Raw genomic sequence first — 14,751 nt, 5'->3', positions numbered from 1 at the left:
GACTTTAGATTTTTCGTCTTTACCAACATTAAATTCCATTATAAGCAGTAAAAACTGTAAATAAAGGGGGTCTGAACATAGAGAAAATTCCTGGATTGGAATTCAAAGGAATAGATGGAATGGTACCAGAAAACAATCCCTGTTCTCTGCCTTCACCTAGGAATTTGTATTAAAAAGGCACTGAAATACTATTTTACTGAATTACTTTAATATATTCTGTTATTCTTTAGGATTCTTTTGCTGGATGGAGATTTGGGTATTTTTTTTAGGATTTATTTTCCTGAAAAAGACACCAAGTGCTCTTTCAGTCCCTTCTAAAACTGAAGGTGGCAGCAAATAGTCATCTGAGCCAAAGGTATTGAAAGGCAGCAAGAAACACAACATTTCACTTCTATTCCTACCATTTGGGTTAGAAACAGAAAATTCCACTGCTAAATCCCAAGGAGCCAAATAAAAGTGAGAAGCATTCAGTTGCTGTGTTTTCTACCAATCCCACTTTTTAAAGTTTAGCACCACAAAGCAATTCCTTCAAAGTTCCCAAATCAGCAGGAAATAATTTAATATATTCAGTAATTGTTGCCTATTTGGATTCCAGACTTTTGAGAAATTATGTCATTAATACAATGTCATTCTCAGGGTAAGTTTAGGATGGTTTTATTAATAAAAATATCAATTTTTATTAGAATTTAAATCAAAATGTGTAACAGAAGGGGTTGTTTTTCCACAAATAATTCCATCTAGAAATCCTCAGCACATCAGAAATCAAAATATTGAATTTCAACACCCAAGTTTGCTAAAAATTTATTTTACAAAATAATTAAATTTACCTTAATGCACCTCCCTTCAAGGAAGTATTTACAGATCTGTTTGCCCTTGTGCTCCACTGTGTGCTGGTTGATGAACTCCTGGCTCATATTAACCCATTTCTTCACTGGTTTGCCATCCTGGAAAAAAAAAAAAATTCCACATTTTATCAGCTCCTTTTTGGAGCACTGGTGATGCAGCCATTGGGAATAAGGACTGGAATTGCAGGTACCTCATGGAAGCCATCAGATCCTTTATTGCCACCTCTGCCCCTGCCACGATCTTTGCGCTTCAGTTTCTTTTGCATTCCACGCCCTCTTCCAACATTGTAGTTGTTCCCTCGTTGGGAAATGCCTGGAAAACAGGAATAACCTCTTAAAAGGATCACAGAAATTAAGGGAAAGTGGTTCTTTCATGGCATCAAAGAAAGACAAATGGAATAAATTAAATCCCTCCCTTTCTACTGTTGGAAATGTTATTTCTGACCAGCCAAAATATCTCAGGAAAACCATCCCTGGCAGCTTCCCTCATCCAGGTCTCCACCCCAAAAATGCCACCAAAACTCCCCTTACCTTTCTGGATCCCTTTCATGCCCTGTTTCTTCACTGGTTCCTTTGGGAATGGAGGTCCCAAATCCCCACTGGAAGTCTCTTTAGCTTGTCTGTACTGTTTGAGCTGGTCAGCAAAATCCTCATCCTTTTCCTCCTCGTTGTAATTGCCAAAGTTTTCATCACTGTAATGACTGTAGTTGTCATATTCCTTACTTTTGACATTTTTTTTATGCTGCATTTTCTGGGAACTCATGTAATTCCCTGACACGTGTCCATGCTGTAAGGAAAGGGATTACATTAGGAAGCAATTCCGTATTTCCAAACCCCACCCCTCTAAACTGCTCTAAAAATCTATTTATGGGGCTGTTTTATCAATACCAGATTGGCCCCAAAAAAAAGCATCAATAATACAGGGAAAATCAGTTATTCAGGAAAAATTAATAATTTTACTTCACCACCTGAGAAAAGCCAAGAAAACTGAACTCCCAAAAAGCAGAATCAACTTTAGATACTGAAAAGTGGCTTTTCAAGAGTTTTTTTCCTTTGAGACCAGCCTAAATCAAGTGCAGGCAATAAAAAGATTCCTTAATAATAAAGATTCCTTAATTCCTGTTGCCTGATGGAAGAAAAATTGGTATCAAGCTTATTTTCTGCCACAGATCCTGCTTTACATCTGGGAATCTCCTCAGGGAGATAAGAACTGGATGTGCTTCCAGAAATCCAGCACAACAGGCACAGGGATGGAGCCAAACTTCCAAACCCACACTGTTTATATTTGTATTTTTGGAATGTCACCTCAATAAAGATGTGAGGAATGAGTTTGAAACTTCCTACCTGACTGAAGGAGGAATCATAATCCCGGTAGGAAGAGCTGCTGCTTTTCTTGTGGGGCCTTTCCGTGCGCTCCATGTCGGAGTCGTGGCTGTAGTCGGAGCTGTCATCGCTGGATGGGGAGTTATGCTAGAAAACAGAACAAAAAAGCTGGGAATTTTGAGGAAATCATCTTCTTTCCATAAATGTAATGAGCACAAAATGATAAATTTACATTGTGCATCTTATCCTAAAAACTCTCAAATCCCTCTGGTTCAGCTTCCAAGTCCTGCATTCAACTTTGAACATTTAAGACCAGTTCAAGTCTTAATGGTAATAAACCCATTTTAATTCCTCTGCCAATTTCTTGGATCCTTGTCCTGGACACCCCTGAATCAAATCAGAACTTCCAAAACGTTGAGGTTTCTCCTAACCTTATGCTTGTCCCGTCTTCTCCTTTTGGATTTTTTCTTTTCCTTCTCTTTTTTGCGTTTTTTCCGGGATTTCCGGTGGCCTTTCTCATTTTTCTGTTTATCCTCCCCTTTGGAACCATGTTCCTTCACATCCTCATAGGCTGCATCATCTATTTCCCCATCTTCCAGCTCTCCATCTTCCCTGGAAGAGGGATACCAGGAAGACAATAAAATTCCATGTTATCATCCAGCTCACCTGTCACTGGAAAAAAACAGTTATGAAGTCTGAAGCAACCCCAAGCTGTGATTTTTGGGATAAATGGATATGCCAGGGAGAAGACATGACTCCTGCATGACGTGGAATTTTTTGGAATTACAATAATGAAATAAAACTGGAACATGAATATCCCTGAAACACCTGCAGCTATCCCAAAAATCCAATTATGTTTTGATAATATCAGTCAGTTAAATTCATTCCCTCAAGGATCAATTAAAATATCCTCTTCCATAAAATACCTACAGAAACAAGTTGTTCCCATGTCCCAGTTCCTATGGGAATTACACTCATGGATTTCCACTTTTGGGATGCATCCAGGACTGGAATAACTTTCCAGGTAAACCAGTCTCAGTAATACGATCCCTTGGATAGCATGGCAGAGGGAAGATTACAAAAGCCCTCTAATCTCTAAATTCTTTCCACAACATCCAAGCATTTTCCAAGGACTGAGCTTCAAGAATGTAAAAAATCGGGGGTGGGGAAAGGAAAAAAAAAGGAAAAAGAAGGAAAAATCCAACTGGATAAATATGGATTGAAAAGATAATGGTCAAATACACCATTTTTTGGAAAGTAAGTTATTTTTCAAGTGTAAAGGCAGGAAGGCTCTTCTGGTTTACCTTCTTTTATTCCCATTTAAATCCCAAACTGGAGCTGTGCACCAGGAAGGGAGAGCAGAACCTCCTTTTCACGAGTTCCCCCCTCTCCCACAACCTCCAGATACCTGGAGCTGGACATGTGAAAACAATCCCAGAAAACATTCCCACTGTCTGAGTGGATTCCTAGAGCAGCTCTCAAATGGATCAGAAAGGCACAGAAGCCAAATGACCTTCCAGGGAAAAGCAACCTGATGAAATCCCTGGGCAGTTCCACAAATAATTGAAAAGGGAGAATAAAAAAATCCTAATTCTGGTATTTTAATTTCATTTCTAACCTTCAAACCTGGATTTTAGCTCCCCTTCCATGACCTTAGTTCAGGTCATCCTTAAAAATAGAATTCCTTATGCCCAAAGAAGATTTACTCCAGAAGCTCTTAAGTCCAAGATCCAAACCCAGAATGCATTTTCTGAAATATTCTGGGAATCTTTACCCTCAAACATTATTGAGGATTTCATTCCCCATAATTTCATTTAAAAATTTTACTTTAGGTTAAAATTCCCTGATGGCTAAAATTCCCCAAATTTTGATTCTAAGGTGCTGCTTAAGAAATTAGGAATTAATAAGGAAAATAACTCCAAATAACAGAGAATTTTCACTGGGAAAATCAGACAAAATCAGAGGGTGGCTGGGAGCAGTAAAAAGTGAAAGTAAATTAATTTCAAGCTATTTTCTGGGAAATCTGGCATTGATTTGTGTGTAAATAAACTTGCCTCCAACTTATTTCTTACCCTGCCACAGATTTACCCACACAGAACCCAGAAAACCTCACAAAATCCTTGCAGGAAAAATCTTTCCAAGATCCCTGTGTTGGAAGGCTCAGACCCTTCATCGCCAAAGTATTATCAACAACAGGAATTAACTAAAACTAATTAAAGAACATTCCTGTCTTGAGAAAACTGCATTAAAACCTTCCAAATTGGAATATTCAAAGTGTGGACAGGGTTTTAAAAATTATTTTTTACTAATTTCTTTATCATTCAACAGATCAGCTCAAATCAAACTAGTAACAGAATTCCTGCTGCACAAATTGATTGGGAATCATGAGGTTGCCAGTATGGGTGTTCCCTGCAGTGAACTGGTTTTACTGGTCCTACATTTGCACACCTGATGTAACACAAAAACTTTGGAGTTGGGCCTTTTTTGAAGTGAATGAACTCATTTTACAGAGCTAAAGTTTTAGAAAAAGTACAAGTTATGATCTCCCAGGTCGTGTGTACTGTTGCTCTTCACCTCATAAATTAAAACATTATAAAGCAACACTTGTAAATTAAAATTAATTAGGTTGTTAGGTGGCACTTATTGGCTCTATTTCACAATTACCAGTGTCACAACTGGTTGTACTGGTGGGAACAGCTGGTGAGAGGATGAGAACTCCAAGCTGGAAAAACTCTGCTCCCAGCACTACCCGGAGTCACTCGGGCTTGTCCTCAAGGATTTGAGAACTCCAGATATTTTCAATCCCTGAAACAGTGAAAAGTCACAGCCTGATTGCAGGAACTCCACAGCACAACTCTGCCCCAGCTCCAGAGATCCCAGTGGATTCCTGGTGTGCACTCAGCTTGGAAAACAGAGCACGACACAACTTCCACCCTTGCCCAAGGACAAGCAGGAAGGGGAAAACAAGCACCAGGAGCTCTGGGCTCTGCCTTGGACTTGCACTAAAGCCCAGGCCCATTTTAGGGATCCCTTCCCTGAGGACAACCAGGAAGTGGAAAACAAGGAGCAGCAGCTCTGGGCTCTGCCCTGACCCTTGCACTAAATCCCAGGAGCATTTCCCAAGGACAAGCAGAAAGGGGAAAACAAGCACCAGCAGCTCTGGGCTCTGCCCTGACCCTTGCACCAAACCCGAGGAGCATTTTGGGACCATGTCCCAGTTTATAACACAAAACTCGGGACTCTTTTCTACAACAAGGAAACAGTTTAGCATTTACCCACAAGCCTTTTTTTTTTTTTTTTTTTTTGTCTGTTTGTTTGTTTTTTTTCCCCAGTGTTTCCTGGTCCTCTGAAGTGCCACAAATGGTTGTGGAGCCGTGTGGGGGGAGGCCAAGCTCCGGGAATGCCAAAACCCCGGCGTTTTTAACTCCTGCAGCTTTGTCAGGAATGCTCAGGGTAGATGTAGGCTCAAGCACTGGTAACTGCCACCCTGGCACAGTATTTTTGGAACTAGTTAGGAAGGCCAGAGCTGCCTGGAGAAAGGATTTGAATTTCCAGCAGCTGCAGGAGAGAAAAAGAGGGAGGGAAGGAGGGAGGGAGCAACAGAGGTCCTTTCACCAGGAACAGGACTCTGGGTTTCTGCGCATGGGGATTGAGAGGTGGCAAAGATAACGTCAGTCAGCCCTTAATCTGCATAAAAAAGATCCAGTTAAATGTGTAAGGTGGAATCTGGCAAGAAAATGACGTTAAATATGGCTCTAGTGAGAGATTGTGGTATCAACAAAAACAGCCAAAAATAAAAAACCCGCCCAACTCGGAGCACCCTTTCCTGCCTGAGACAGAGAACAATGGTGACATTCAACAGACACCCCCTGGAAAGTGCAATTTATGGAAAGAATGGCAAACAGCCCCCCTTCCCAGCCAGAATAAATCAATGAAGATGTAAAAACGCATGCATTCCAAAAGGAAAAATTAAAACCTTGCTAAAAAAATGCACTTTTAATGCAGTGACACCCCCCCTCCCCAATTTGCATTCCCCACCACCACCACCCCGCTCCAGCCTGAAGGTGACCTGCCCCCCAAAAACATCGTTAACCCCCTCAGGCACATTAACAGAGCATCATCATCATCATCAGCATCATCATCATCATTACCAGCATCACCCCACTAAGTACCACCATTATGAGAAGCGGAGAGAGAGAAGAATGTTACTCGACCTTTCGTCCCCTGCATGTTGCCTGTCAGAGTCGGGCATGTTTGGGTCAAGAACTGGGTTTGGGGGTTTGGAGAACAGGCTTTCAAAGGCCATTGTGCCTGGCTGTGGTGTGGTGAGGAGGAGGAGGAGGAGGGAGGTGGAGGAAGGCAGGGCCCCGCCGCTGCCCGCGGTGCGGAGCGGCGGGAGGAGGCGGCGGCGGCGGCGCGCACGGCCGCGCTGGGGGCGGCTCGGTGAGGAGGAGGAGGAGGGCCGGGCCCCTCAGTGAGGAGAGATGATGAAGGTTTGCACTCACGGTTACTTAGTGAGACACTAACGGGCACTCAGCGCCCGGGCCCGGCCGCCCCGCGCGGGCGCTGCGGGGAGGCGGTGGCGGCGGCGGCGGCTCGAGCGGCAGCCCCGGGGCACAGGAGAGCGGGAGGACACACACACGGGGGGAGGGAGGTGCTGCTGGCCGGAGATGGCGGCCCTAATTCTTCCTTACAAACATGGCGCCCGCGCGAGGCACTCGCACAAAATGGCGGCGGCGGCTGAGGGAAGAGAAGGAGGAGGAGGAGAACGGCGGCAGCAGCAGCGGCGGCAGCGGCCCCCGGCGCTTTGCCCGCACACGCTCGCTCAGCGCCCGCGGCCCGCACGCGCCGCCGCCGCCGCCACAGCGTCTTCCGCGCCCGCCGGGGCCGCGATGTCGTCGCGTCCCCTCACGCCGCCGCCGCCGCCGCCCGCCGCGCTCCTCCTCCTCCTCCGCCGCAGCCCTGGGGCCCGCCCCTCCACGCACCGCTATTGGCCGCGGCCGCCGCGTCTCGCGCGCTGATTGGCTTCCCGCCACGCCCATCAACCTCGCAGCGACGTCACGCGCGGGCCCCACCCTCCTCCGCTTCCCCTCGCCCGCCGCCGCCGCCGTGCGCGCGCGAAGGGGGCGGGGCCTCGCCGCGCGTGGTGTCACGTGCCCCGCGCCTGTCACGTGGTGGCGGCGTCCCCCCGGGAATGGTGGGGAAAAAGGGGGGAAAAGGGAGGGAAAAGGGGGGAAAAGGGCGGCGGCTTCCGGCTGGCGAGAACCGGGACGGGTACCGGGAGCGGGAATGGGCCTCCCCTCCCGCCGCTGCGTCATGGCCGGCGCCCCCGCCCCTCCTCACGCACTGTGGGCAGCGCCCCCTGGCGGCCGGTGCGTCATTAATTAGTGACGCTCGTAATTAAACAGGGAGTGTGTGGCCCCAGGGCGGGACAGAAGCGGTGCCTGGAGTCGCTGTCGGGGTCAGGGCGTGACAAAACCCGGGATAAAGCGGTTCCAAGACAGTCACTTAATAAAAATGCGGTGGGCGAAGAGAAGACGTGTTTGTCAGAGTCACTTAAATGACGTTTAATCAAACGTTCCCGGGAAAAGTTACATTTTTATCCTGTCCAGGCTGTCTCCCTGCCTCTCGGGACTTTTCAGGATACGGGACAAGACTTTTTTCAGTGCTAGCAACCGAATAAACTTTATAAAAACAAGGTGGAACGCTCGCATGGATTCCCACGGGATTCCGAGCGGGAGGAGCCTCAGATCCTTCAGGGAAGAATCATCTCCCTTGGGCCTCACACACCTGAGCAAGGCAGGCAGGAGCCAGGGTCCTGATCATCGGGGAAGTCTGGTAAATCCAAGAAAAAGGCTGGAAAACAGCATTCCTACAGAGGACGAGGCGGCGGCTGGGGAGCGTCATTAGAGCTGCTTAGGACTAATGAGCTCCATCAGCACAGATGGAGCCCTGGAGCTGATGCCCACAGGACTCAGCATCATCTCCCTGGGCCATAGGCAAAGAAAAAAGGAATCCTAAATCTGGACTCGAAGGAAGAATCCTAAATTTTTGGTTGAACAATCTGGGGTGAGAAATGGTGTTTTTGGGACTGCACATCCGGGGCCAGCTGCGCCCACCAAAGGGAAGCAGAAGCATTCCTGCTATTTTTTCAGCTCCCAGATATTATTATCCCAAATGAAAGTTGTATTTTTCAAGACCGGAAGAGCCTCTCTGTGCAAATTCCAACCTCAGGAAGTCTGAAAGATGCCGGAGCGGCTGCTCTGGGAAGGGAAAAAAATATCCTTTAGTCAACTGGAATGGCAGCCAGAGGTTGAGAAAGGCAAAGAGCCGAACTTGAACTTTTCCAGGGCTGGAAGGGAGAAACCAGCTCACCCTGGCCTCGGGAATTAGGAAAATGTTGTCAGTTTGGGATGGTGCCGCAAGGAAAAGCCTCCGGAGCGTGGTCCAGGCGCCCGTCTCCAGCTGTGTTATCCGGAGAAAGCAGCAGATGGAAACTATTCTGCTCTGTCAGGAGCTTGTCCTCTCCCAAATTCCTGGTGTTCAGCTCCCAGATTTTGTTATCATCCCAAGACAGGGTCATGGCCTGTTGGAGGAGCGTGCACAGCCAGGCTGGGAAGCGGCAGGGAGAGGAGCAGCCGTGCTTCTAGAAAAGCATTTTCTCCTAATTTTTCGGGATATTTTTGAAGCACTCTAGAGTTTTCCCTTCCCTCCCCCAGCACAACCCTGGGATACATTTCCCTGCCCAGCTCCACGTCCAGCCAGAGCTCCTGCCAATCCAAACATCCTCCATCCGCCGACAACAGCTCTGAATGTCCCTTCTTGTTCTGCTGGAGAGATCCAGCCCCTTCCCAGGCTCCTATACCCCCCAAAAATCCAGGAGCTCAATCCCCCAGAGGAGGCAGATCCATCTTGGGGACAAGGAGTGGGAGTGGTTTTAGTGGGTGCAGCTCAGCAGGATGTAAGGGAGTGAGGATTCCCTGGGGAAAGGATGCTCAGGGATGAGGATTCCCAGGGTGAGGATTCCTTGGGGGGAAAGATGCTTCAGGCTGAAAACGCTTAGGGATGAGTATGCTCCGCTGGGAATGAGCCCCCCGCTATCAGCCAGCCCCTCCCAAACAAAACAAAGCAGGAAAATAAAACCATGGATAATGGGTTCTTGCCCTCCCAGACCACAATTCCCCTTGGATGCTCCAGGTGAGCATTCCCCCATCCACATATCCATCAGGTGCTTCACTCCGGTGACATCCTTTACATCATCCTTTAATTGTACTAAATCCAGTGGGATGAGGGAACATGCAGAACATGCACAAGCAGGAGGGTGAATCCCCCTGGGAAAAGCTGAATCCCAGCTCTTCCCAGCATTCCTATGCCAGGATGGAGGCTCTGACTGATGGAGCAGGGAATACTCCCACCTCCACATACAGCTGAAGCTCTGCTGTGAAGAGGATCTGTGGGGGATCCCCATTTGAGAGGTTTAAGGAGCAGGGATAGCCCTGGAATTCCTCCTTTGCCCCACTTGCCAAGGAGGGCACCCAGGTGGATGTTCATGGAGTGTTCCAGCCCTGATCAGTCCCAGGGGATTGAGGCACCAGACCTCAATCCCTGCAGGCTGCCAGGGGGATTCTCAGCATCCAAAGGGAAGTGGAAGTGTGTTTTTTAGGGAGCAGGACTGGGTGCAACAAGGGAGGGGAGCAGGAAAGGCCATGAGCCTCCCTCTTCCCACACACTTGGTTTCACTGCTTCCTAAAGGAAAAAATGGGAATTCAAAGGAAATAGGGGCTGTGGTTTCCATCTGCTGTTGCAGGACATCATCTCTCTGGAGCCGGGATGAGGATGGGGCTTCCCAATGCCCGTCCACCTAAATTGGTGGTGTAAATCCGCATGGGAAGAAGAACTTTGGGACAGAGTAGGGAGGCCAGGTGGCTGCAGAGCAGCTCCAGCCCGGACTTTCCCTGGGAGCCATGGGATGCTGAGCAGGGAGCAGGAGCCACCCCTAGAACTCGTAAGCCGAGACAAAGAGAGTGATTTTGGACAGGTGCTTGGCCTGGAACACCCGGTCCAGGTACTCGGCCATGTCCACGTCCACGTGGACGGTGCGGGGCCCCCGCAGGCTCTGCACCAGCAGCAGCTCCCCGGTGTGCCGGTCCGAGCGCTGCACCACGAAGTGCCCGCGGTTGTTGCCGCCCGCGATGCCGAAGCGGAGGCTGTCGGGGCCCGGCCGGCCCGGAGCCGCCGCCGTGGCCATGCGGAACAGCGGCGCCGGAGTCTGGAGCTTGGAGGGAAGCGGGAGGTAGTGGAAGGAGATGGTTTTGGGGGCCTGGTGGCACGAGCGGCTCTCCATGGGGCACGGGTTGCGCTCGCACTGGCTGCGGAAAGAAAAGCAACGGGAGGTTTTTGGGGATGCGGCCTCCGTGGCCCCCGCCTCGCTGGCGTTGGATCCATAGGGATGCCGTGCCGTGGGTTTTGTGCCCCACACTTACAAGGGGGAGGTTTTGACGTAGGAGACGTTGCCAGCGGCCGGGGGACACTGGGGGGTGACGCACTGGAATCCCCCCCCAGTGTTGATGCAGGTGCTCCCGCTTGTGCAGTTATCCTGGGATAGAGAGCACTCATCAATATCTGGAAAAGAGGGGGGGAAGCAGGGTCAGGGCCTGGAAGCCTCAAACTGAGCTCACCTTTCCATCAGAAAATAGGCAAAACCACATTGAAACAGGTTAAACGCGTTCCAAAAAATATGGGAGCATCCCGGAATTCCATCTCCTCTCCCCAAGCTCTGCCCCAGGCCAGCATGGGTTAAGAGCAGCCCTCGCCAGCAGGAAGGCAGCTGCTTTTCCAAACTTTCTGCTTGATTGTTTGGAAACACCGTCCCTTTTTATTTACTGAACACCCGTGGGACGCCTGGCAGGAGCTGGAATGCAGAGGATTTGCTGGGAGCATTAGTGAGATGCCATGGAACACAGGAAAATCAGGGAGGAATGGGGAAATAGGGATTTTCTCACCCTGAACTGCAGCAATCAACGCTTCAGGGCACCAAAATTTCCCTGTTTTTCAGGAGCCTTTCAGAGGTTTTGGCCTCCCGCCATTCCCACCTGCTGCCTTCTACCTGCACCCCAATTTCCTTGGATTGGGGGAGATGCTGCCACTCTCTGAACTGATCATGGAATTCTGGAGGGTTTAACATTACTTTTGGCTCTTCCCAAGAATTCCCTGCTCCAGGAACATCCCCACAGTCACAGTGGGGTTGTCTTCAAGGAGGTGCAGACCCAAAGTGTCGCTCCATCATCCAGAGAGGTAAGGGAGAGGGAAGAGGGAAAGGGATAGGAGGAGAGGGAGAGGAGCAGCCATGCTTCCAGAAAAGCATTTTATTTTAATTTTTAGGGATTCTTTTGAAGCACTCTGGTGGAGTTTTCCCTTCCCCAGCACAGCCCTGGGATTCATTTCCCCACCCAGCTCCACATCCAGCTGGAGCTCCTGCCAATCCAAACATCCTCCATCCGCTGCCATCCTGCAAAGCATCACTCCATCATCCCCCTCCCCTCTACACCAGCCTTTCCCTTGGATATGGAGAAAAAAGTGGGGTAAAAATGGCAGAGTGCTTGGGACCAAGTGGATTCCAGCCTCCTCACCTTCACAGCTCTTGCCGTCGCCCAGCAGGACGTATCCGGCGGGGCAGGAGCAGTGGAAGGAGCCGGGAATGTTGACACAGGCGTGGGCACAGAGCCGGGGTCCCCCTTGCTGCTGGTACACCTCGCACTCGTTAAGGTCTGCGGAGACAGGGATTCACGGAGCTCTCGCTCCAGCCTCCTGGGAAAACCCAGGTAGCGAGCGCGGGCCGGAGGAGCGGGCATGAGGTGGGTTGGAAGCGGGCCGATGGCAGATTCCAGGGAATGGGAGCACAGCTTGAGGGCTGTGCCCAGCGGTGTCCCGCAGAGGGCGACACTGGGCCCAATTTGAGCTCCGCCATCCATGGCTGGGATGAAGAGCTTGGAGCCTCCTGAAGGAGCTTGGAGCAGCGGCCGATCCCTCACTGGAGATATTCCAGAACCAGCTGGGCACAATCCCGTGCTGTGTGCTCTGGGATCGTGGGCTGAGCCACTGTGGTCCCTTCCAATGTGAATTCGTGACCCTGTGAGGGGACCAGGCACCGAGGCAGCCCCGCATCCCGTATCCCGGCTCACCCTGGCAGATCCCGTTGGGAGACGTGCCGCTCATGTGGAAGCCGGGATCGCAGCTGCACTGCTGGGTCTGGGCGATCTGGGCACAGCGGGGCTGCCGGCTGAAGGCCGGGTCATCCGTCACGCTCCAGGTGGGAGGAGCTGCGGAAAAACGGCAGGATGGGGAGTTGGGATCAGGTTGGGGGGATGAAATACTCGCATTTATGCCCCAGCAAGGGTCACCCACCAGTCTGAGCCTGGTACTGGCAGGTGGTTCCGGTCCACCGCGGGGGACAGAGGCATTTGAAGTGGTTGAGACCCTCCAGGCACGTCCCGCCATTCTGGCAGGGGCTGCTTGAGCACTCTCTGATCTCTGCGGGAGGAGCAAGCACGTTCCATGTTATCTCCTTTTGGAAAGCAAGGCTCAGGAATGCTGCACACACCGGGATGCTTTGGTACCCTGTCACACATCATTGCCAGGATACCGTTTCCCCTCATCTCTCCAGTTGAGCTGTAATTCCCAGTTTTCCTTAAGAGAGAAAAATCCCAAAACCATCTCTGGAATTTTGGGGGCAGCTGTGATCCCTCCCCACTTTGAGCACCCTGATATCCCCCCGTGTTTATATAAATCCACTTTTCCAAAGGACATTCCAGGGCAGGCAATGAATAGTACCTGCACAGTGGGCCTCCTGCCCTGTCCAGCTGCCGTTGGCCTGGCATATCCGTGTGCTAGAGCCCAGGAGATGGAATCCTGGATCACAGGCAAAGTGAACCTCGTGATCCACCAAATATTTGGTGCCAAACTTTCTCCCATCCGCAGGGGCTTGGAGGGCAGGACAGGCAGCTGCAAGACCATGGAAAGGGGATGAGTTTGGAGGGGGCCTTATCCTTCCAAAGCACCCTTTACCTGCTATTTCCCTGGAATGCTGTCCCAGGGACTCACCGGCGGGTGGCTCGGGGGCGGCCTTGGCCAGGGAGGCGTGGATGGTGCTCAGGCGGCTCCTGACAGCGCGCAGCCCTTCGGAGAACCGCGTCTCCTGCCCCTTCAGCAGCTGCTGCATCTGCCGGATGGCAGCCAGGAGCTGCTGCCTGCTGAGGCAGCTCTGCGGGAACAGGGATAGGGACAGGGATGGGGACCTCCCTGTGCTGCCACTCCTCCCAGGAGCCAACCTGCTGCCCGTGGGAGGAGGCTGGCGTGGGAGCTCCACAGCATCCGATGTTCCCTGAGCGCCCTGACTTTGTATTTTTCCCCGCATTTACCCAGATCCAGGAGTTTTTTCCACCTAGGCCTGTGCTCCAGGCAGGGCTGGGATCGCTTTGTGGGAGAGATGCTATAACTCATGTTTCATCCTGCAGGAGCTCCAGCCCTGTCCCACTTCCACATGACAAAAGAAGAGGAAAACAGCTGTCTTGTGAGCTCTGCCGGGGCCAGGAACGCTGGTGGGACTCCTGCCTGCAAACCGATCGCTCCCACGGGACTGACTCATGCCGGAGACGGGCACCGTTATTATGGGATTCCTGCGGAATTGACTTCAAACCGAGGAAAAAGAGCAAAGCCGTTCCCAGAGCTCAGAAATCTGGGGAGCGCAGTGGGGAGAAAGCGCACAGGGACTGGCCTGGGGGCTATGGAATTCCGGGAAAGCGAGCGGAGGTGGTGGCCTCTGTCCCACCTGGTCGAAGGGATTTCTTCCCCCCTTTCCATAACCGCACTGTGGAATGATTCCCGTTTCCAAAGAGCTGCTGAGGGTTGAGAGAAGACAGACACAGCAGCCCAAGCAATGCGCTCGGTGTCTTCTGCTTCCCCGGGAGCCGGTTCGGGGGTCCCGGGCTGGCGGGGGGGATGAGCCGGGCTGTGCTGGCAGCTCTGGGATACCCCGAGCCCAGAGGAAGGGAGGCAAAAGCAAATAGATGCTGGCGCGTCGCTGGCTTTAATAAACAGCTCTTTGTTAGGGCTGGGTTTAACTCCGTGAGCCAGCGTGAGCTCCGGCGGGATGCTGAGCCATCGCAAAGCTGGAAAATCCCCCCAAAAAAGCCCCAAACGGGGATTCTTTGCTCCCGGTGTGCTCGGGAGCAGCTTCAGGTGTGGGGTAAGAAGGGCGAAAAGAGCCGAGAAGAAGCCGCGCGCGCTTTAAGCGCGGCTCATGTGCAGTTTAAGCGCGGGCTGGGGCTTTGCCCACCTGTTTGCCGGGGCAGGAGCGCGGGCAGCGCTGCGGGGCTGTCGGGGCGCACGGCAGCGGGGAGCGAGCGGGAAGCGGAGAGGAGCCCCGCGCCCCCCCAAAGCCCCTCCCGGGGTCCCGGTCCCCCCTCACCTGGGCGGCCGGCGCGGCCGGGAGCGGTAGCAGCAGCGGCAGCAGCAGCAGCAGCAGCGGCGGGAGGCGGCCCCGCGCCCCCCGCGGCCCCGCCATGGTGCGGTGCGGCCCCGCCGC

General features: G+C 51.5%; 2 protein-coding genes and 1 long non-coding RNA gene across 7 annotated transcripts in view; 1 reads left to right on the top strand and 2 right to left on the bottom strand.

Moving 5' to 3' along the window:
* Window positions 1-7,010, bottom strand: part of ZC3H6 (zinc finger CCCH-type containing 6) — a 13,392-nt gene extending 6,382 nt beyond the window's left edge. The window contains exons 1-7 of one of the 4 annotated variants that reach the window (XM_059840606.1): window positions 6,383-6,563; window positions 4,833-4,973; window positions 2,600-2,780; window positions 2,190-2,315; window positions 1,377-1,632; window positions 1,037-1,176; window positions 828-944 (exon numbers count right to left, since the gene is read on the bottom strand). In XM_059840606.1, coding sequence (XP_059696589.1) covers window positions 828-944; window positions 1,037-1,176; window positions 1,377-1,632; window positions 2,190-2,264 — 588 coding nt within the window. In that variant the 5' untranslated portion in view covers window positions 2,265-2,315; window positions 2,600-2,780; window positions 4,833-4,973; window positions 6,383-6,563. Of the gene's footprint in view, window positions 1-827; window positions 945-1,036; window positions 1,177-1,376; window positions 1,633-2,189; window positions 2,316-2,599; window positions 2,781-4,832; window positions 4,974-6,382; window positions 6,606-6,673 lie in introns of those variants that run through there. The other 3 variants (XM_059840608.1, XM_059840604.1, XM_059840605.1) reach the window with 3 other exon arrangements.
* LOC132324477 (uncharacterized) lies at window positions 6,547-14,287 on the top strand. Its single transcript, XR_009485634.1, has 4 exons — window positions 6,547-6,661; window positions 11,224-11,462; window positions 11,550-11,933; window positions 13,682-14,287. It is a non-coding gene; the product is annotated as an uncharacterized LOC132324477 (long non-coding RNA).
* Window positions 9,416-14,751, bottom strand: FBLN7 (fibulin 7). Of its 2 annotated transcripts, XM_059840619.1 has the most exons (8): window positions 14,635-14,751; window positions 13,269-13,428; window positions 12,999-13,169; window positions 12,573-12,698; window positions 12,350-12,487; window positions 11,798-11,935; window positions 10,652-10,790; window positions 9,416-10,537 (listed from the first exon to the last, which is right to left on the bottom strand). In XM_059840619.1, exons 1-8 carry the CDS (start codon window positions 14,728-14,730, stop codon window positions 10,165-10,167), a joined length of 1,341 nt encoding a protein of 446 aa, XP_059696602.1. In that variant the 5' UTR covers window positions 14,731-14,751; the 3' UTR covers window positions 9,416-10,164. The 2 variants fall into 2 exon arrangements, with proteins under 2 accessions (XP_059696602.1, XP_059696601.1); XM_059840618.1 differs by lacking the exon at window positions 14,635-14,751 and having other exon boundaries at window positions 13,269-13,729.

Source organism: Haemorhous mexicanus, chromosome 3, assembly GCF_027477595.1.
Source record: "Haemorhous mexicanus isolate bHaeMex1 chromosome 3, bHaeMex1.pri, whole genome shotgun sequence".
In the NCBI taxonomy this organism is placed as follows: domain Eukaryota; kingdom Metazoa; phylum Chordata; class Aves; order Passeriformes; family Fringillidae; genus Haemorhous; species Haemorhous mexicanus.
Note: the sequence above shows the minus strand (reverse complement) of the source record. Positions and strands in the feature narration are given on the sequence as shown.

What these genes read in the sequence shown, in the direction of transcription:
- FBLN7 (XM_059840618.1), bottom strand. Translation starts at nt 13,581, where the DNA reads ATGCGGGGAAAAATACAAAGTCAGGGCGCTCAGGGAACATCGGATGCT. An exon ending in GCAGGAGGCCCACTGTGCAG is followed by an intron (nt 12,699 to 12,998) that starts GTACTATTCATT and finishes CTCCTCCCGCAG; the next exon opens with AGATCAGAGAGTGCTCAAGC. An exon ending in CCAGTACCAGGCTCAGACTG is followed by an intron (nt 12,488 to 12,572) that starts GTGGGTGACCCT and finishes GTTTTTCCGCAG; the next exon opens with CTCCTCCCACCTGGAGCGTG.